Source organism: Oncorhynchus masou, chromosome 2 (genome assembly GCF_036934945.1).
Source record: "Oncorhynchus masou masou isolate Uvic2021 chromosome 2, UVic_Omas_1.1, whole genome shotgun sequence".
Lineage (NCBI taxonomy): Eukaryota > Metazoa > Chordata > Actinopteri > Salmoniformes > Salmonidae > Oncorhynchus > Oncorhynchus masou.
Genome location: NC_088213.1, coordinates 5,084,926 through 5,107,154, shown reverse-complemented (window position 1 = coordinate 5,107,154; position 22,229 = coordinate 5,084,926). Strand labels below are relative to the sequence as shown.

At 42.8% G+C, this 22,229-nt stretch overlaps 1 protein-coding gene across 1 annotated transcript in view; it reads right to left on the bottom strand.

Moving 5' to 3' along the window:
- Nucleotides 1-6,510: 6,510 nt before the first annotated feature.
- Nucleotides 6,511-22,229, bottom strand: part of otog (otogelin) — a 160,282-nt gene continuing 144,563 nt past the window's right edge. The window contains 11 exon segments of the mRNA XM_064983780.1: nucleotides 6,511-6,711; nucleotides 7,136-7,215; nucleotides 11,806-11,851; nucleotides 12,022-12,141; nucleotides 12,889-12,993; nucleotides 16,381-16,559; nucleotides 16,901-16,976; nucleotides 17,684-17,724; nucleotides 18,045-18,143; nucleotides 18,299-18,403; nucleotides 21,078-21,182. Coding sequence (XP_064839852.1) covers nucleotides 6,511-6,711; nucleotides 7,136-7,215; nucleotides 11,806-11,851; nucleotides 12,022-12,141; nucleotides 12,889-12,993; nucleotides 16,381-16,559; nucleotides 16,901-16,976; nucleotides 17,684-17,724; nucleotides 18,045-18,143; nucleotides 18,299-18,403; nucleotides 21,078-21,182 — 1,157 coding nt within the window.

Here is a 22,229-nt window from a genome sequence, read left to right as displayed (position 1 = left end):
TGTAAAAAAAACTTCTGGTCTGCAACCAAACCAGTTTTGGAGAGTGCTATTGGGGGTTAAATATATCAGGGCCAAATGCTTGACAAAACTGTGTTGACAAAAATCCCCAATACCAAAAGAATGAACGCTGTGCTAAGTTGAACAGGAACAAATAAATAAAATGGTCGACATACAACTTGATTTGTAATTATTCAGCAACACCTCTCTAGTATGGTAACATTAAGCACATTTAATATCACTTGATATACAGCATATTGAAGTGTTATAACTCTCTAAAAGTAATACATCTAAATATATATATTTTTTTTAAATGTAAAAATACTTATTTCCACAAAAGGCACAAAGATCGGGAATGTATTTATGTACAAATGACGCACAACTTGATGTCTGAATTCAGTGTTAACGTTGGACTCTATCCTCTCACATTTTACCTGCAAAATAAATAGAGTGGGGCTGTCTTAGAGTCAGATCTAATTCCTACAAAATAAATAGAGTGGGGCTGTCTTAGAGTCAGATCTAATTCCTGCAAAATAAATAGAGTGGGGCTGTCTTAGAGTCAGATCTAATTCCTACAAAATAAATAGAGTGGGGCTGTCTTAGAGTCAGATCTAATTCCTACAAAATAAATAGAGTGGGGCTGTCTTAGAGTCAGATCTAATTCCTACAGGAGGTACGTACGCCCCACCAGACCACAGTCAGCTACACAACATGGAGATACCAAATACTTGCACCGAGATACAAATTGCTGCACATGTTTCCTTATTATTGATACACAAGTACACAATTTTGCAGAGCGAGTTGTAGTTATTGTGTATCAGCTAGTTGTAGTTATTGTGTTGTGAATCAGTTAGTTGTAGTTATTGTGTATCAGCTAGTTGTAGTTATTGTGTTGTGTATCAGCTAGTTGTAGTTATTGTGTTGTGTATCAGCTAGTTGTAGTTATTGTGTATCAGCTAGTTGTAGTTATTGTGTATCAGCCAGTTGTAATTATTGTGTATCAGCTAGTTGTAGTTATTGTGTTGTGTATCAGCTAGTTGTAGTTATTGTGTATCAGCTAGTTGTAGTTATTGTGTATCAGCTAGTTGTAGTTATTGTGTATCAGCTAGTTGTAGTTGTCGTGTATCAGCTAGTTGTAGTTATTGTGTATCAGCTAGTTGTAGTTATTGTGTATCAGCTAGTTGTAGTTATTGTGTATCAGCTAGTTGTAGTTATTGTGTATCAGCTAGTTGTAGTTATTGTGTATCAGCTAGTTGTAGTTATTGTGTATCAGCTAGTTGTAGTTATTGTGTTGTGTATCAGCTAGTTGTAGTTATTGTGTATCAGCTAGTTGTAGTTATTGTGTATCAGCTAGTTGTAGTTATTGTGTATCAGCTAGTTGTAGTTATTGTGTATCAGCTAGTTGTAGTTATTGTGTATCAGCTAGTTGTAGTTATTGTGTATCAGCTAGTTGTAGTTATTGTGTATCAGCTAGTTGTAGTTCTTGTGTATCAGCCATTTGTAGTTATTGTGTATCAGCTAGTTGTAGTTATTGTGTTGTGTATCAGCTAGTTGTAGTTATTGTGTATCAGCTAGTTGTAGTTATTGTGTATCAGCTAGTTGTAGTTATTGTGTATCAGCTAGTTGTAGTTATTGTGTATCAGCTAGTTGTAGTTATTGTGTATCAGCTAGTTGTAGTTATTGTGTTGTGTATCAGCTAGTTGTAGTTATTGTGTATCAGCTAGTTGTAGTTATTGTGTATCAGCTAGTTGTAGTTATTGTGTATCAGCTAGTTGTAGTTATTGTGTATCAGCTAGTTGTAGTTATTGTGTATCAGCTAGTTGTAGTTATTGTGTATCAGCTAGTTGTAGTTATTGTGTATCAGCTAGTTGTAGTTATTGTGTTGTGTATCAGCTAGTTGTAGTTATTGTGTATCAGCTAGTTGTAGTTATTGTGTATCAGCTAGTTGTAGTTATTGTGTATCAGCTAGTTGTAGTTATTGTGTATCAGCTAGTTGTAGTTATTGTGTATCAGCTAGTTGTAGTTATTGTGTATCAGCTAGTTGTAGTTATTGTGTATCAGCTGTATCAGCTAGTTCTTGTGTTCTTGTGTATCAGCCATTTGTAGTTATTGTGTATCAGCTAGTTGTAGTTATTGTGTATCAGCTAGTTGTAGTTATTGTGTATCAGCTAGTTGTAGTTATTGTGTATCAGCTAGTTGTAGTTATTGTGTATCAGCTAGTTGTAGTTATTGTGTATCAGCTAGTTGTAGTTATTGTGTATCAGCTAGTTGTAGTTATTGTGTATCAGCTAGTTGTAGTTATTGTGTATCAGCTCGTTGTAGTTATTGTGTATCAGCTAGTTGTAGTTGTTGTGTATCAGCTAGTTGTAGTTATTGTGTATCAGCTAGTTGCAGTTATTGTGTTGTGTATCAGCTAGTTGTAGGTATTGTGTATCAGCTAGTTGTAGTTATTGTGTATCAGCTAGTTGTAGTTATTGTGTTGTGTATCAGTTAGTTGTAGTTCTTGTGTATCAGCTCGTTGTAGTTATTGTGTATCAGCTAGTTGTAGTTGTTGTGTATCAGCTAGTTGTAGTTATTGTGTATCAGCTAGTTGCAGTTATTGTGTTGTGTATCAGCTAGTTGTAGGTATTGTGTATCAGCTAGTTGTAGTTATTGTGTATCAGCTAGTTGTAGTTATTGTGTTGTGTATCAGTTAGTTGTAGTTCTTGTGTATCAGCTAGTTGTCGTTATTGTGTATCAGCTAGTTGCAGTTATTGTGTTGTGTATCAGCTAGTTGTAGTTATTGTGTATCAGCTAGTTGTAGTTATTGTGTATCAGCTAGTTGTAGTTATTGTGTATCAGCTAGTTGTAGTTATTGTGTATCAGCTAGTTGTAGTTGTTGTGTATCAGCTAGTTGTAGTTGTTGTGTATCAGCTAGTTGTAGTTATTGTGTATCAGCTAGTTGTAGTTACTGTGTTGTGTATCAGCTAGTTGTAGTTATTGTATTGTGTATCATGTATCAGCTAGTTGTAGTTATTGTGTATCAGCTAGTTGTAGTTATTGTGTATCAGCTAGTTGTAGTTATTGTGTTGTGTATCAGCTAGTTGTAGTTATTGTATTGTGTATCATGTATCAGCTAGTTGTAGTTATTGTGTATCAGCTAGTTGTAGTTATTGTGTATCAGCTAGTTGTAGTTATTGGGTTGTGTATCAGTTAGTTGTAGTTAATGTGTATCAGCTAGTTGTAGTTATTGTTTATCAGCTAGTTGTTGTGTATCAGTTAGTTGTAGCTATTATGTATCAGCCAGTTGTAATTATTGTGTATCAGCTAGTTGTAGTTATTGTGTATCAGCTAGTTGTAGTTATTGTGTATCAGCTAGTTGTAGTTTTTGTGTATCAGCTAGTTGTAGTTATTGTGTATCAGTTAGTTGTAGTTTTTGTGTTTCAGCTAGTTGTAGTTATTGTGTATCAGCTAGTTGTAGTTATTGGGTATCAGCTAGTTGCAGTTATTGTGTATCAGCTAGTTGTAGTTATTGTGTATCAGCTAGTTGTAGTTATTGTGTATCAGCTAGTTGTAATTATTGTGTATCCAAAATTGTATCCGCAAAACACCAGTCTCAATGTCAACAGTGAAGAGGAGACTCTGGGATGCTGGCCTTCTAGGCAGAGTTCCTCTATCCAGTCTCAATGTCAACAGTGAAGAGACGACTCTGGGATGCTGACCTTCTAGGCAGAGTTCCTCTATCCAGTCTCAATGTCAACAGTGACGAGGCGACTCTGGGATGCTGGCCTTCTAGGCAGAGTTCCTCTGTCCAGTCTCAATGTCAACAGTGAAGAGGCGACTCTGGGATGCTGGCCTTCTAGGCAGAGTTCCTCTATCCAGTCTCAATGTCAACAGTGAAGAGACGACTCTGGGATGCTGACCTTCTAGGCAGAGTTCCTCTATCCAGTCTCAATGTCAACAGTGAAGAGGCGACTCTGGGATGCTGGCCTTCTAGGCAGAGTTCCTCTGTCCAGTGTCTGTGTTCTTTTTCCCATCTTAATCTTTTATTTTTACTGGCCAGTCTGAGATATGGCTTTTTCTTTGTAACTCTGCCTAGAAGGCCAGCATCTCGTAGACGCCTCTTCACTGTTGACGTTGAGACTGGTGTTTTGCAGGTACTTTTTAACGAAACTGCCAGTTGAGGACTTGTGAGGTGTCTGTTTCTCAAACTAGACACCATAACGTACTTGTCCTCTTGCTCAGTTGTGCACCGGGGCCTCCCACTCCTCTTTCTATTCTGGTTAGTTTGCCCTGTTCTGGGAAGGGAGTAGTACACAGCTAGTACTGTACTAACATAGCTGCAAAAGGGTTTTCTAATGATCAATTAGCCTTTTAAAATTATAAACTTGGATTAGCTAACACAACGTGCCATTGGAACACAGGAGTGATGGTTGCTGATAATGGGCCTCCGTACGCCTATGAAGATATTCCATTGAAAATCAGACGTTTCCAGCTACAATAGTCATTTACAACATTAACAATGTCTACACTGTATTTCTGATCAATTTGATGTTATTTTAATGGACAACAATTTATGCTTTTATTTAAAAAACGGTAGTGTATGTGTAGTACAACACACTCTGGAGTTGAATATAGCTACAGTACTAAAGCTGTATATTCTTAGTGTCAAAGAAAACACACTCAAATTACGTTTCAAATTCTTGTGGCTTTTTTGTGGACTTGACCTCTGAAAGAGCTACCCATGTTTTTACCTTTATTTAACAGATTTTATTTTCAATGACGGCCTGGGAACAGTGGGTTAACTGGTCTAGGAACAGTGGGTTAACTGGTCTAGGAACAGTGGGTTAACTGGTCTAGGAACAGTGGGTTAACTGGTCTAGGAACAGTGGGTTAACTGGTCTAGGAACAGTGGGTTAACTGGTCTAGGAACAGTGGGTTAACTGGTCTAGGAACAGTGGGTTAACTGGTCTAGGAACAGTGGGTTAACTGGTCTAGGAACAGTGGGTTAACTGGTCTAGGAACAGTGGGTTAACTGGTCTAGGAACAGTGGGTTAACTGGTCTAGGAACAGTGGGTTAACTGGCAGTCTAGGAACAGTGGGTTAACTGGTCTAGGAACAGTGGGTTAACTGGTCTAGGAACAGTGGGTTAACTGGTCTAGGAACAGTGGGTTAACTGGTCTAGGAACAGTGGGTTAACTGGTCTAGGAACAGTGGGTTAACTGGTCTAGGAACAGTGGGTTAACTGGTCTAGGAACAGTGGGTTAACTGGTCTAGGAACAGTGGGTTAACTGGTCTAGGAACAGTGGGTTAACTGGTCTAGGAACAGTGGGTTAACTGGTCTAGGAACCGTGGGTTAACTGGTCTAGGAACAGTGGGTTAACTGGTCTAGGAACAGTGGGTTAACTGGTCTAGGAACAGTGGGTTAACTGGTCTAGGAACAGTGGGTTAACTGGTCTAGGAACAGTGGGTTAACTGGTCTAGGAACAGTGGGTTAACTGGTCTAGGAACAGTGGGTTAACTGGTCTAGGAACAGTGGGTTAACTGGTCTAGGAACAGTGGGTTAACTGGTCTAGGAACAGTGGGTTAACTGGTCTAGGAACCGTGGGTTAACTGGTCTAGGAACAGTGGGTTAACTGGTCTAGGAACAGTGGGTTAACTGGTCTAGGAACAGTGGGTTAACTGGTCTAGGAACAGTGGGTTAACTGGTCTAGGAACCGTGGGTTAACTGGTCTAGGAACAGTGGGTTAACTGGTCTAGGAACAGTGGGTTAACTGCCTTGTTCAGGGGCAGAATGACAGATTTGTACCTTGTCAGCTCGGGGGTTTGAACTTGCAACCTTCCGGTTACTAGTCCAACGCTCTAACCACTAGGCTACCCTGCCGCTTCTACACTCTAACCACTAGGCTACCCTGCCGCTTCTACACTCTAACCACTAGGCTACCCTGCCGCCTCTACACTCTAACCACTAGGCTACCCTGCCGCCTCTACACTCTAACCACTAGGCTACCCTGCCGCCTCTACACTCTAACCACTAGGCTACCCTGCCACCCCATATGAGGTACGTGAAGAGTAACACACTGTGAAATACACCATTTCCAACCCGACAGCTCTGGATACACAACGTGATCTGACATCTAGCCTGACTCTCAGAGATAGAATTTAAATAAAGAGAAATAAAATAAAAAAACAACATATCAACATGAAATGTAACGGTGCCTTTTTGGTTCGGTAGGATGACAGCCATTCATAGCTTCCTCCTCCTCTCAGCCTGTATAGATGCTGTGCTGTGTCCTTATACATCCCTACCCACCTTCAACTGCCCCAAAGCCCCCAAACCATGCTCTGCTATACCCAACCTTCTGTGGTCCGTCTGACATACAAGAGTAGTGTCTCTGCAGTGTGTGTGTGTGTGTGTGTGTGTGTGTGTGTGTGTGTGTGTGTGTGTGTGCGTGCGCGTGTGTGTGGGCGTATACTTAATGTGTGTACACCTGTAGTGAATAACGGTCGTGTGTGTGTGTGTGTGTGTGGCCACTAAGACCACTGGCAGGAGCAGTCGGTGGGTTCCTGTATAGAGTAGTTGACCCACGTGGAGTTGCCACTGCAGTAGAGCTGCACGGAGCGCCTCTGCAGGCCCATCTCGCGGCAGCACTTACAGAACCTGGCGTACGTGTTGATGTTGTAGTTGTAAATACTGGCCGACGGACACTTCCCGTCACATGACACTATGTTGACCTGGAGGGAAGAAAAAAAACAACAACAAACAATGTAACAAGGTGGATGTAATGCTAAATGTAAATATCCTAATCCTGCCGACTACGCCAAACATAGCATTAGTAAGGACAGTTCGTAGCTGATCTACGCCATATAAAATGACCGTACCTCTTTAATCCAGGTGGTATAGACGGGCTATGAATTATCCTTAATGCGACATAAAGATGATCTTTTTTGCGTTTTGTTTTTTTAAGACATCATGATAAAAGCCGTTATCGTGATGAAGATATTGCTGAACCATCGTGGCACAATAATCCATGACGGACTTGACCCTCCTACTCATCCAGAAACAAGTTTCCCAGACATGTTGCTATTCCTACATTTTGATGTCACATTTATATAACCAGGTCAGAATCAATTAAGACAAAAGAAACAAAAAACGTACCGGTCTGTTACTGCGACAGTCGTTCTTCCGTATCGTCATCCTTACTGTCACCTTCTGACAGGACCTCCCATCTTCTTTACCTGCAGGGTTCACAAATACAATGACCACACATCTCATCAGTCTGGATCTGGTTCTGACCACACATCTCATCAGTCTGGATCTGGTTCTGACCACACATCCCATCAGTCTGGATCTGGTTCTGACCACACATCCCTATCAGTCTGGATCTGGTTCTGACCACACATCCCATCCGTCTGGATCTGGTTCTGACCACACATCCCATCAGTCTGGATCTGGTTCTGACCACACATCCCATCAGTCTAGATCTGGTTCTGACCACACATCCAATCAGTCTGGATCTGGTTCTGACTACACATCCCATCAGTCTGGATCTGGTTCTGACCACACATCCCATCAGTCTGGATCTGGTTCTGACCACACATCCCATCAGTCTGGATCTGGTTCTGACCACACATCCCATCAGTCTGGATCTGGTTCTGACCACACATCCCATCAGTCGGGATCTGGTTCTGACCACACATCCCATCAGTCTGGATCTGGTTCTGACCACACATCCCATCAGTCTGGATCTGGTTCTGACCACACATCCCTATCAGTCTGGATCTGGTTCTGACCACACATCCCATCAGTCTGGATCTGGTTCTGACCACACATCCCATCAGTCTGGATCTGGTTCTGACCACACATCCCATCAGTCTTAATCTGGTTCTGACCACACATCTCATCAGTCTGGATCTGGTTCTGACCACACATCCCTATCAGTCTGGATCTGGTTCTGACCACACATCCCATCAGTTTGGATCTGGTTCTGACCACACATCCCATCAGTCTGGATCTGGTTCTGACCACACATCCAATCAGTCTGGATCTGGTTCTGACTACACATCCCATCAGTCTGGATCTGGTTCTGACCACACATCCCATCAGTCTGGATCTGGTTCTGACCACACATCTCATCAGTCTGGATCTGGTTCTGACCACACATCCCATCAGTCTGGATCTGGTTCTGACCACACATCCCATCAGTCTGGATCTGGTTCTGACCACACATCCCATCAGTCTGGATCTGGTTCTGACCACACATCTCATCAGTCTGGATCTGGTTCTGACCACACATCCCATCAGTCTTAATCCGGTTCTGACCACACATCCCATCAGTCTGGATCTGGTTCTGACCACACATCTCATCAGTCTGGATCTGGTTCTGACCACACATCCCTATCAGTCTGGATCTGGTTCTGAACACACATCCCATCAGTCTGGATCTGGTTCTGACCACACATCCCATCAGTCTGGATCTGGTTCTGACCACACATCCCATCAGTCTGGATCTGGTTCTGACCACATATCACATCAGTCTGGATCTGGTTCTGACCACACATCCCATCAGTCTGGATCTGGTTCTGACCACACATCCCATCAGTCTGGTGGTTCTGACCACATCCCATCAGTCTGGATCTGGTTCTGACCACACATCCCATCAGTATTAATCTGGTTCTGACCACACATCCCATCAGTCTGGATCTGGTTCTGACCACACATCCCATCAGTCTGGATCTGGTTCTGACCACACATCCCATCAGTCTGGATCTGGTTCTGACCACACATCCCAACAGTCTGGATCTGGTTCTGAACACACATCTCATCAGTCTGGATCTGGTTCTGACCACACATCTCATCAGTCTGGATCTGGTTCTGACCACACATCCCATCAGTCTGGATCTGGTTCTGAACACACATCCCATCAGTCTGGATCTGGTTCTGACCACACATCCCATCAGTCTGGATCTGGTTCTGACCACACATCTCATCAGTCTGGATCTGGTTCTGACCACACATCCCATCAGTCTGGATCTGGTTCTGACCACACATCCCATCAGTCTGGATCTGGTTCTGACCACACATCCCATCAGTCTGGATCTGGTTCTGACCACACATCTCATCAGTCTTAATCTGGTTCTGACCACACATCCCATCAGTCTGGATCTGGTTCTGACCACACATCCCATCAGTCTGGATCTGGTTCTGACCACACATCCCATCAGTCTGGATCTGGTTCTGACCACACATCCCATCAGTCTGGATCTGGTTCTGACTACACATCCCATCAGTCTTAATATGGTTCTGACCACACATCCCATCAGTCTGGATCTGGTTCTGAAGAACAACCATTAGACCAGAACTCTGATCTGCCGGCCGTATAGAAACGAAGTAGAAACCATGAAGGAATACATGAACAGAGAGAGACAGAGGGAGCAAAAACAGTACAACTGTTGTCATGCTGTCAGAATGTAAATGGTACATGAGACACAAGGTTTTTGTGAGCAACAATACCCCACGGCGGCAATATTGATTTTAATGTGAAATGGTTTAGGGAGGCCAGAAATATGTCATACTTCAATATCAATTGTATGAGAGGTCTGTGATGCGAAAGCCTATTGGTTTAATCCTCTGTGTAGACGAGGCGTCAGCGTAAAAAAAAAAAAACATGTTAATTAACCAATGTGTAATTCCATCACATAATTCTTTCCCCCACGTAGCTGCCTAGTTAATCAACCAAAAATGCGTTACTAAGAATTCTATGTGATGATAACACATTACTACCCTGTGTACCTATTGACAAGGGTCTACTTTCAACCACTTCAAGCAGAAGACATAATGTTGACAATCTAATGGTTATAAGACTGACATTTATGTGTATGTCCTAATATTTTTTTTGCAATAGTTTATGACACAAAACAAAAAACACACAAAAAAAGCATGACAAATGACATATCCCTGTTACAATGCATGGAGTTAATGTAATATCTAACATTTATCGCCTAGTAACGCAGATATGTCCGTTGTCGTAAGAGTGAAAAGCCCACTATAACCTCTAATGAATTAAAAAATAAATAAAAAAAGTTTCAGAAACAGAACAGATACCCTTTCACCAGAATACATCTAGTACTTGTTAGCAGGTGATGTTATTGTTTGGATAATATGGCATAAAATATTTCAGTGCTACTGCACGTCATCTTTCAGGAAGACTGGGATGGGGGGGAACTATGGGAAGTATTACATACATAAAGAGGAGCATTTTTAAAAATGGATACAAATTCTACCATATTAGCCAAGACATTAGCGACAGTACAAACCCCCAGAACACCCGTGTTCAGCAGTACTAAAAGATGCCCTACTACAGTTCAAGACACCACGCAGACATCTGACCGACTGCAGACCACTTGGCCACTACCAACAGTACATTGTTGGAGATCAACAATGCACTGCCCACAACAGTGCAATATGGGGAAAGATTTAGCTGTGTCATGTGATCCGCAGAGGACAATTGGAGGAAAAATGGCAACAAAATAGTGGATGACAACAACAACAAAAATGCCACAAAAGAGTCTGTTTTGACTTGTCCTGTACTGTAATTGTTTCTGTAGAAACCAAACAAAAAGGGGAGTACATTGTTGGATATCAACAATGGTGCTGGCAAGCCTTGTTGTCTCATAGAGATCTGTATCAGTGACGGGTACCTCGTTCACAGTTGGTGTTAACTGTGGGTGTCAGGGGACTAACAGGGAAGGGCAAGAGAGAATATCCGGTACCTGGTGGGATTGGTACACCATGGTCAGATTGCACACGAACACAACAAAGGAAGAAAAGCAACCCAACTCTTATCTATCTAGTTCTATATGCTTTTCAATGAAGTTACCGTAAATATCGTAGTAGCATTTCTATTTACAATATTGGGGGGTGTTAAAACTGTTGGTTTACATTTGTCACTGGTGTGTGAATCAATTCATGTATGGATGTTGAATCACTCTGAACACGCCAAGTGTGGCCTTTGGCAGTAATGGTAACATGGGATGTCAGATTAGATTATTTTGCTTGTAAAGTGTATGTTGGTTATTTTCACTGAAAAGCATCTATTCCTATTACTGTTAATAGACCTTTTTTTTTGGGGGGGGGACATAGTAGGAGCCACAACATCATATTGCTGTAGGTATTGCCTAAAACAGTAGGTAGTTTCCGCAAATGGGGGGGAAACAAAATATTTTAAGCATAAGCGGAGTGAGAAAATGTCTGATTGAAGTGGTGAGGTCATAAACTGAAGGACAAACATATACTGGGAAACACGTTATCCGACAAACAGGTAGCAAAGATTAACTTCAGTAGAAGCAGGTGGGGAGAGACTAAACATGGGCATACAGGAAGAGACTAAATATGGGCATACAGGGAGAGACTAAACATGGGCATACAGGAAGAGACTAAACATGGGCATACAGGAAGAGACTAAACATGGGCATACAGGAAGAGACTTAATATGGGCATACGGGAAGAGACTAAATATGGGCATACATGGAGAGACTAAATATGGGCATACGGGAAGAGACTAAATATGGGCATACAGGGAGAGACTAAACATGGGCATACAGGAAGAGACTTAATATGGGCATACAGTGAGAGACTTAATATGGGCATACAGGAAGAGACTTAATATGGGCATACAGGAAGATACTAAGCATGGGCATACAGGAAGAGACTAAACATGGGCATACAGGGAGAGACTAAACATGGGCAAACAGGAAAATACTAAATATGGGCGTACAGGAAGCTACCCAGAAACCATAGCTGGACAGGTAGTCTTTCTCTTTACTCACATGTCTTGCAGCATCCATCCATGTAACTTACAATGGTTCCACCAATCTAGAGTGGAGACAACAGTCACATCTCAGGGGTTAAAGGTCAACTAAAATAACATCATAGAGAGAGTTTGTGTGTGTGTGTGTGTGTGTGTGTGTGTGTGTGTGTGTGTGTGTGTGTGTGTGTGTGCGTGCGTGCGTGCGTGCGTGCGTGCGTGTGTGTGTGTACCATACCTTCATACACTCTGTCTGGTTGAAAGGTGGACAGCTGAATGAGTAGGACACCAGGGTCGGGCCTGACAGTGTGTCGGTACACTCATACTTCATACAGTCTGACACCCACGACTTCCCAGGCTGAAACATCAATACAATCATCCAGATCAATACATTATTACCTTACCTTGATGATCTGCAGTGATTTTAACCTGGGGGGACCTGGCCTATCAGAGGGTAGTACCAGGATTAGATAACCTGGGGGTACCTGGCCTATCAGAGGGTAGTACCAGGACTGATTAGATAACCTGGGGATACCTGGCCAATCAAAGGGTAGTACCAGGATTAGATAACCTGGGGGTACCTGGCCAATCAGAGGGTAGTACCAGGACTGATTAGATAACCTGGGGGTACCTGGCCTATCAGAGGGTAGTACCAGGACTGATTAGATAACCTGGGGGTACCTGGCCAATCAGAGGGTAGTACCAGGATTAGATAACCTGGGGGTACCTGGCCTATCAGAGGGTAGTACCAGGATTAGATAAACTGGGGGTACCTGTCCTATCAGAGGGTAGTACCAGGATTATATAACCTGGGGGTACCTGGCCTATCAGAGGGTAGTACCAGGATTATATAACCTGGGGGTACCTGGCCTATCAGAGGTAGTACCAGGACTGATTAGATAACCTGGGGGACCTGGCCTATCAGAGGGTAGTACCAGGACTGGCCTATCAGATTAGATAACCTGGGGGGACCTGGCCTATCAGAGGGTAGTACCAGGACTGATTAGATAACCTGGGGGTACCTGGCCTATCAGAGGGTAGTACCAGGATTATATAACCTGGGGGTACCTGGCCTATCAGAGTGTGAACCATTGCTGTACTGTACCTTGTAGAGGAGTGTAGTACCGTTGTCATTGTGGTAGAGACAGGAGATGTTCCTGCAGACACCACAGCACATCATCTGGTCTTTGGGAGGGATGTATATCTGGTTCTAAAAGATAGTACAGGCCTACGGTAACATATATATTCATATATACTGTAGTAATAGTAATAGTACATGTATTTTATATATATATTCATATCTACTGTAGTAATAGTACCTGTTTTATAAATTATTTTACTTAAAAATCATACAATGTGATTTTCTGGAGAAAAAAAATTAGATTCCGTCTCTCACAGTTGAAGTGTACCTATGATAAAAAAAGTACAGACCTCTACATGCTTTGTAAGTAGGAAAACCTGCAAAATCGGCAGTGTATCAAACACTTGTTCTCCCCACTGTATGTATGTATAATATATCAGTGGGTATATATATATATATATATATATATATATATATATATATATATATATATATATATATATATATATATATATATATATATATATATAAACTCAGCAACCAAAAAAAACAGCCTCTCACTGTCAACTGCATTTTTTTCAGCAAACTTAGCATATGTAAATATTTGTATGAACATAACATGATTCAACAACTGAGACGTAAACTGAACAAGTTCCAAAGACATGTGACTAACAGAAATAGAATAATGTGTCCCTGAACAAAGGCGGGGTCAAAATCAAAAGTAACAGTCAGTATCTGGTGTGGCCACCAGCTGCATTAAGTACTGCAGTGCATCTCCTCCTCATGAACTGCATCAGATTTGCCAGTTCTTGCTCGCTCTTCCACCAAGGCACCTGCAAGTTCCTGGACATTTCTGGGGGGAATGGCCCTGGCCCTCAACCTCCAATCCAACACGTCCCAGATCTGCTCAATTGAGATCCGGGCTCTTCGCTAGCCATGGCAGAACACTGACATTCCTGTTTTGCAGGAAATCACGCACAGAATAAGCAGTATGGCTGGTGGCATTGTCATGCTGGAGGGTCATGTCAGGATGAGCCTGCAGGAAGGGTACCATATGAGGGAGGATGATGTCTTCCCTGTAACGCACAGAGTTGAGATCGCCTGCAATGACAACAAGCTTAGTCGCGAATCCGACCATCACCCCTGGTGAGACAAAACCGCAGCTCGTCAGTGAAGAGCACTTTTTGCCAGTCCTGTCTGGTCCAGCGATGGTGGGTTTGTGGCCAAAGGCGACGTTGTTGCCGGTGATGTCTGGTGAAGACCTGCCTTTACAACAGGCCCACAAGCCCTTAGTCCAGCCTCTTTCAGACTATTGCGGACAATCTGAGCACTGATGGAGGGATTGTGCATTCCTGGTGTAACTCGGGCAGTTGTTGTTGCCATCCTGTACCTGTCCCGCAGGTGTGATGTTCGGATGTACCGATCCTGTGCAGGTGTTGTTACACGTTAGTCTGCCACACGTGGTCTGCCACTGCGAGGAGGATCAGCTGTCCGTCCTGTCTCCCTGAAGTGCTGTTGTAGGTGTCTCACAGTACAACATTGCAATTTATTGCCCTGGCCACATCTGCAGTCCTCATGCCTCCTTACAGCATACCTAAGGCACGTTCACGCAGATGAGCAGGAATCCAGGGCATCTTTCTTTTGGTGTTTTTCAGAGTCAGTAGGAAGGCCTCTTTAGTGTCCTAAGTTTTCATAACTAAAACCTTAATTGCCTACCGTCTGTAAGCTGTTAGTGTCTTAACGACCGTTCCACAGGTGCATGTTCATGAATTGTTTATGGTTAATTGAAAAAGCATGGGAAACATTGTTTAAACTCTTTACAATGAAGATCTGTGAAGTTATTTGGATTTTTACGAATTATGTTTGAAAGACAGGGTGCTGAAAAAAGGATGTTTCTTTTTTTCCTGAGTTGATCTATTCATATATACTGTAGTAAGAGTAATAGTACCTGTATTAACAATACTAGCAGTAGGCTACTGCTGAATAGGGACAGCAGTAGTAGCATTTGTAGCAGTTGAGGTATCAGACATTAACATTAGGCTAGGAGTACCGAATAGGGACAGCAGTAGTAGCATGTGTAGCAGTTGAGGTATCAGACATTAGCATTAGGCTAGGAGTACTGAATAGGGACAGCAGTAGTAGCATTTGTAGCAGTTGAGGTATCAGACATTAGCATTAGGCTAGGAGTACTGAATAGGGACAGCAATAGTAGCATGTGTAGCAGTTGAGGTATCAGACATTAGCATTAGGCTAGGAGTACCGAATAGGGACAGCACAGAGTAGTAGCATGTGTAGCAGTTGAGGTAACAGACATTAGCATTAGGCTAGGAGTACTGAATAGGGACAGCAGTAGTAGCATTTGTAGCAGTTGAGGTATCAGACATTAGCATTAGGCTAGGAGTACTGAATAGGGACAGCAATAGTAGCATTTGTAGCAGTTGAGGTATCAGACATTAGCATTAGGCTAGGAGTACTGAATAGGGACAGCAGTAGTAGCATTTGTAGCAGTTGAGGTATCAGACATTAGCATTAGGCTAGGAGTACTGAATAGGGACAGCAATAGTAGCATTTGTAGCAGTTGAGGTATCAGACATTAGCATTAGGCTAGGAGTACTGAATAGGGACAGCAGTAGTAGCATTTGTAGCAGTTGAGGTATCAGACATTAGCATTAGGCTAGGAGTACTGAATAGGGACAGCAGTAGTAGCATTTGTAGCAGTTGAGGTATCAGACATTAGCATTAGGCTAGGAGTACTGAATAGGGACAGCAATAGTAGCATGTGTAGCAGTTGAGGTATCAGACATTAGCATTAGGCTAGGAGTACCGAATAGGGACAGCAGTAGTAGCATGTGTAGCAGTTGAGGTAACAGACATTAGCATTAGGCTAGGAGTACTGAATAGGGACAGCAGTAGTAGCATTTGTAGCAGTTGAGGTATCAGACATTAGCATTAGGCTAGGAGTACTGAATAGGGACAGCAATAGTAGCATTTGTAGCAGTTGAGGTATCAGACATTAGCATTAGGCTAGGAGTACTGAATAGGGACAGCAGTAGTAGCATTTGTAGCAGTTGAGGTATCAGACATTAGCATTAGGCTAGGAGTACTGAATAGGGACAGCAGTAGTAGCATTTGTAGCAGTTGAGGTATCAGACATTAGCATTAGGCTAGGAGTACTGAATAGGGACAGCAGTAGTAGCATTTGTAGCAGTTGAGGTATCAGACACTAGCAGTAGGCTAGGAGTACTGAATAGGGACAGCAATAGTAGCATTTGTAGCAGTTGAGGTATCAGACATTAGCATTAGGCTAGGAGTACCGAATAGGAACAGCAATAGTAGCATTTGTAGCAGTTGAGGCATCAAACACTCGCATTAGGCTACTGCTGAATAGGGACAGCAGTAGTAGCATTTGTAGCAGTTGAGGTATCAGACGCTAGCAGTACTGAATAGGGACAGCAATAGTAGCATTTGTAGCAGTTGAGGTATCAGACATTAGCATCCTGATGCTAACTGACTAACCGGTTGACACTGAGCAGAGCAGTTGGTGGTGGCGGTGCGGAGGAGGTGGAAGCCCGTGGTGGGATCCAGACTGTGGCTACACTGGGTGGTGAGACACACCCCCTCCTGACTGTGATCCACGAGGGTCTGTCCCGGATGCATAACACCCCGCTCCCCGTCCACACACACCGCCTCACGCACTGTAAGAGGGGTACAGACAAACACAGACACAGACACGCATGAACACACATTAACGGAAAATATACTGTACATGAACACACATTAACTGAAAATGTACTGGACATGATCACACATTAACTGAAAATGTACTGTACATGAACACACATTAACTGAAAATGTACTGGACATGATCACACATTAACTGAAAATGTACTGTACATGAACACACATTAACTGAAAATGTACTGGACATGATCACACATTAACTGAAAATGTAGTGTACATGAACACACTTATATAATATGAAATGATTGTATAATGGAAAATATGGGTTACTATCTAATGATACCCGTGCACTTACCACAGTTAAATCTCTTACAGGAACACTGGTTAGTTGGGTCTGCTAGGAAAGCCCTGTCCACCTGCATGGTCTCTCCCTATTCAGAAGACAACACGTCAGCCAGAGAACAGCACAGCTATACAGCACTAACAAACACAGAGATAACACGAACACATCCATTACAGGGACAGATCCACTACAGAGATAACACGAACACATCCACTACAGAGATAACACGAACACATCCACTACAGAGATAACACGAACACATCCACTACAGAGATAACACGAACACATCCATTACAGGGACACATCCACTACAGAGATAACACGAACACATCCACTACAGAGATAACACAAACACATCCATTACAGGGACACATCCACTACAGAGATAACACAAACACATCCACTACAGAGATAACACAAACACATCCACTACAGAGATAACACAAACACATCCACTACAGAGATAACACAAACACATCCATTACAGGGACACATCCATGACAGAGATAACACAAACACATCCACTACAGAGATAACACAAACACATCCACTACAGAGATAACACAAACACATCCATTACAGGGACACATCCACTACAGAGATAACACAAACACATCCACTACAGAGATAACACAAAAACATCCACTACAGAGATAACACAAACACATCCACTACAGAGATAACACAAACACATCCACTACAGAGATAACACGAACACATCCACTACAGGGACACATCCATGACAGAGATAACCCAAACACATCCATTATCATGTGGAATCATACAGAAACCTACCAGAACACATTTTGGCTTCGACAGTTTGTCACATGCACACTCTGGGGAAAAAATAGGGAAACAAAAAAAACATTTTCAATTTGTGTTAATTTTTTTTTGGGGGGGGTGAGGCTAACAGGAGGCTGGAGGCTAACAGGTTGCAACGTGATGGAGGAGGACACACACATCCACTACGTGATGGAGGGACCCATTACGTGATGGAGGAGGACATCCCCCATTACATGGAGTAGGACCCCCATTACGTGATGGAGGAGGACACACGATTCCCCCATTACGTGATGGAGGAGGACACACGTTCCACCAGAGTAATGGAAACACATCCCCCATTACGGGAGGATCCCCCATTAAGAAGCTACTTTACCGCAGGTGTGAAGGGGACAGCAGTGGTCTGGAGGGGACACGGTGACAGCAGACATCCCCAAGGGACATGACAACGCAGCACACCGGTACGGCTCACACACTGCACACACACACACAGGAATCAGAGACACTGAGTGAGAGTGTGTGTGTGTGTGTGTGTGTGTGTGTGTGTGTGTACAGTGGTGTGTGTGTGTGTGTGTGTGTGTGTGTGTGTGTGTGTGTGTGTGTGTGTGTGTGTGTGTGTGTTGTACTCACCACAGTGGTAGACAGGACAGCAGAGGTCTGTACTGTTGGCGTAACCACACGTCAACACCTCTCCATCCTGGCAGTTTGGGACCACCTCCAAACAGGAACCACACACTGGAGAAAGGAGACACATCAACACACTGGAGAAAGGAGACACATCAACACACTGGAGAAAGGAGACACATCAACACACTGGAGAAAGGAGATATCAACACACTGGAGAAAGGAGACACATCAACACACTGGAGAAAGGAGACACATCAACACACTGGAGAAAGGAGACACATCAACACACTGGAGAAAGGAGACACATCAACACACTGGAGAAAGGAGACACATCAACACACTGGAGAAAGGAGACACATCATCACACTGGGGAGAGGAGACACATCAACACACTGGAGAAAGGAGACACATCATCACACTGGAGAAAGGAGACACATCAACACACTGGAGAAAGGAGACACATCAACACACTGGAGAAAGGAGACACATCAACACACTGGAGAAAGGAGATATCAACACACTGGAGAAAGGAGATATCAACACACTGGAGAAAGGAGACACATCAACACACTGGAGAAAGGAGACACATCAACACACTGGAGAAAGGAGACACATCAACACACTGGAGAAAGGAGACACATCAACACACTGGAGAAAGGACACACAACACACTGGAGACAGGAGACACATCATTACACTGGAGAGAGGAGACACATCACACTGGAGAAAGGAGACACATCAACACACTGGAGAAAGGAGACACATCATCACACTGGAGAGAGGAGACACATCATCACACTGGAGAAAGGAGACACATCATCACACTGGAGAAAGGAGATATCAACACACTGGAGAAAGGAGACACATCAACACACTGGAGAAAGGAGACACATCATCACACTGGAGAAAGGAGATATCAACACACTGGAGAAAGGAGTCACATCAACACACTGGAGAAAGGAGACACATCAACACACTGGAGAAAGGAGACACATCAACACACTGGAGAAAGGAGATATCAACACACTGGAGAAAGGAGTCACATCAACACACTGGAGAAAGGAGTCACATCAACACACTGGAGAAAGGAGACACATCAACACACTGGAGAGAGGAGACACATCATCACACTGGAGAAAGGAGACACATCATCACACTGGAGAAAGGAGATATCAACACACTGGAGAAAGGAGTCACATCAACACACTGGAGAAAGGAGACACATCAACACACTGGAGAAAGGAGACACATCAACACACTGGAGAAAGGACATATCAACACACTGGAGAAAGGAGACACAACACACTGGAGAAAGGAGACACATCAACACACTGGAGAAAGGAGACACATCAACACACTGGAGAAAGGAGACACATCAACACACTGGAGAGAGGAGACACATCAACACACTGGACACATCAACACACTGGCAGAAAGGAGACACATCAACACACTGGAGAAAGGAGACACATCAACACACTGGAGAGAGGAGACACATCAACACACTGGAGAAAGGAGACACATCAACACACTGCAGAAAGGAGACACATCAACACACTGGAGAAAGGAGACACATCAACACACTGGAGAAAGGAGACACATCAACACACTGGAGAAAGGAGACACATCAACACACTGGAGAAAGGAGACACATCAACACACTGGAGAAAGGAGATATCAACACACTGGAGAAAGGACATATCAACACACTGGAGAAAGGAGACACAACACACTGGAGAAAGGAGACACATCAACACACTGGAGAAAGGAGACACATCAACACACTGGAGAAAGGAGACACATCAACACACTGGAGAAAGGAGACACATCATCACACTGGAGAAAGGAGACACATCAACACACTGGAGAAAGGAGACACATCAACACACTGGAGAAAGGAGACACATCAACACACTGGAGAGAGGAGACACATCAACACACTGGAGAAAGGAGACACCACAGCTTGACAGCAAAACACATAACTTGCCATTATACAATGTGTATAGTGGCATGATAAAGAATTAGATTCTGGTTATGTTTGTGGGATGATGCTGGTCTGTCATGGTTGTGGTTGCATTGTCATTATGTTGTTTTCATGGTTGTGGTGATATTGTGGTCATGGTTGTGGTCATGGTTGTGGTTATATTGTGGTCATGGTTGTGGTTATATTGTGGTCATGGTTGTGGTTATATTGTGGTCATGGTTGTGGTTATATTGTGGTCATGGTTGTGGTTACAGTGCCTTGCGAAAGTATTCGGCCCCCTTGAACTTTGCGACCTTTTGCCACATTTCAGGCTTCAAACATAAAGATTTAAAACTGTATTTTTTTGTGAAGAATCAACAACAAGTGGGACACAATCATGAAGTGGAACGACATTTATTGTGGTATATTGTGGTCATGGTTGTGGTGATATTGTGGTCATGGTTGTGGTTATATTGCGGTCATGGTTGTGGTTATATTGTGGTCATGGTTGTGGTTATATTGTGGTCATGGTTGTGGTTATATTGTGGTCATGGTTCTGGTTATATTGTGGTCATGGTTGTGGTTATATTGTGGTCATGGTTGTGGTTATGTTGTGGTTATATTGTGGTCATGGTTGTGGTTATATTGTGGTCATGGTTGTGGTTATATTGTGGTCATGGTTGTGGTTATATTGCGGTCATGGTTGTGGTTATATTGTGTCATGGTTGTGGTTATATTGTGGTCATGGTTGTGGTTATATTGTGGTCATGGTTGTGGTTATATTGTGTCATGGTTGTGGTTATGTTGTGGTCGACTCACTACAGATGTGTGCCAGGCAGCAGCTGCCATCAGCCCTGGTGGCGATGAGGGTCTGGTCCTCTCTACAGGCTGGGACGTCTGACTCACAGCGCTCTGGGTCACACTCTGTACACAACACACACACACACACACACACACAAAAATACACATGGCTTTATATCTTTATGTTTGAAGCCTGAAATGTGGCAGAAATACACACACAACACACATTTTAAACATATGTATCACCATGGCCGAGTATCATCATATAGCCTAGTATCACCATATAGCCTGATATCATCATATAGCCTAGTATCACAAAATATAGCCTGGTATTATCATATAGTCTGGTATCATCATATAGAATAGTATCATCACATAGAATAGTATCAGCATATAGCCTGTCAACATGATATAGAATAGCTTCATCACATCGCCTGGTATCATCATATATCCTAGTATCATCATATAGTCTGGTATCATCATATAGCCTGGTATCATCACATAGAATAGTATCACCATATAGCCTGTCAACATGATATAGAATAGTATCATCACATAGCCTGGTATCATCATATATCCTAGTATCATCATATAACCTGGTATCATCATATAGCCTGGTATCATCACATAGCCTGGTATCATCATATAGTCTAGTATGATCACATAGCCTGGTATCATCATATATCCTAGTATCATCATATAGCCTGGTATCATCATATAGCCTGGTATCATCACATAGCCTGGTATCATCATATATCCTAGTATCATCATATAGCCTGGTATCATCATTTAGCCTGGTATCATCATTTAGCCTGGTATCATCATATATCCTGTCAACATGATATAGAATAGTATCATCATATAGCCTGGTATCATCATATAGCCTGGAATCATCATATAGCCTGGTATCATCACATAGAATAGTATCACCATATAGCATGTCAACATGATATAGAATAGTATCATCACATAGCCTGGTATCATCATATATCCTAGTATCATCATATAGCCTGGTATCATCATATAGTCTGGTATCATCATATAGTCTAGTATCATCATATAGTCTGGTATCATCATATAGCCTGGTATCACCATATAGCCTGGTATCATCATATAGCCTGGTATCATCATATAGCCTGGTATCATCACATAGCCTGGTATCATCATATA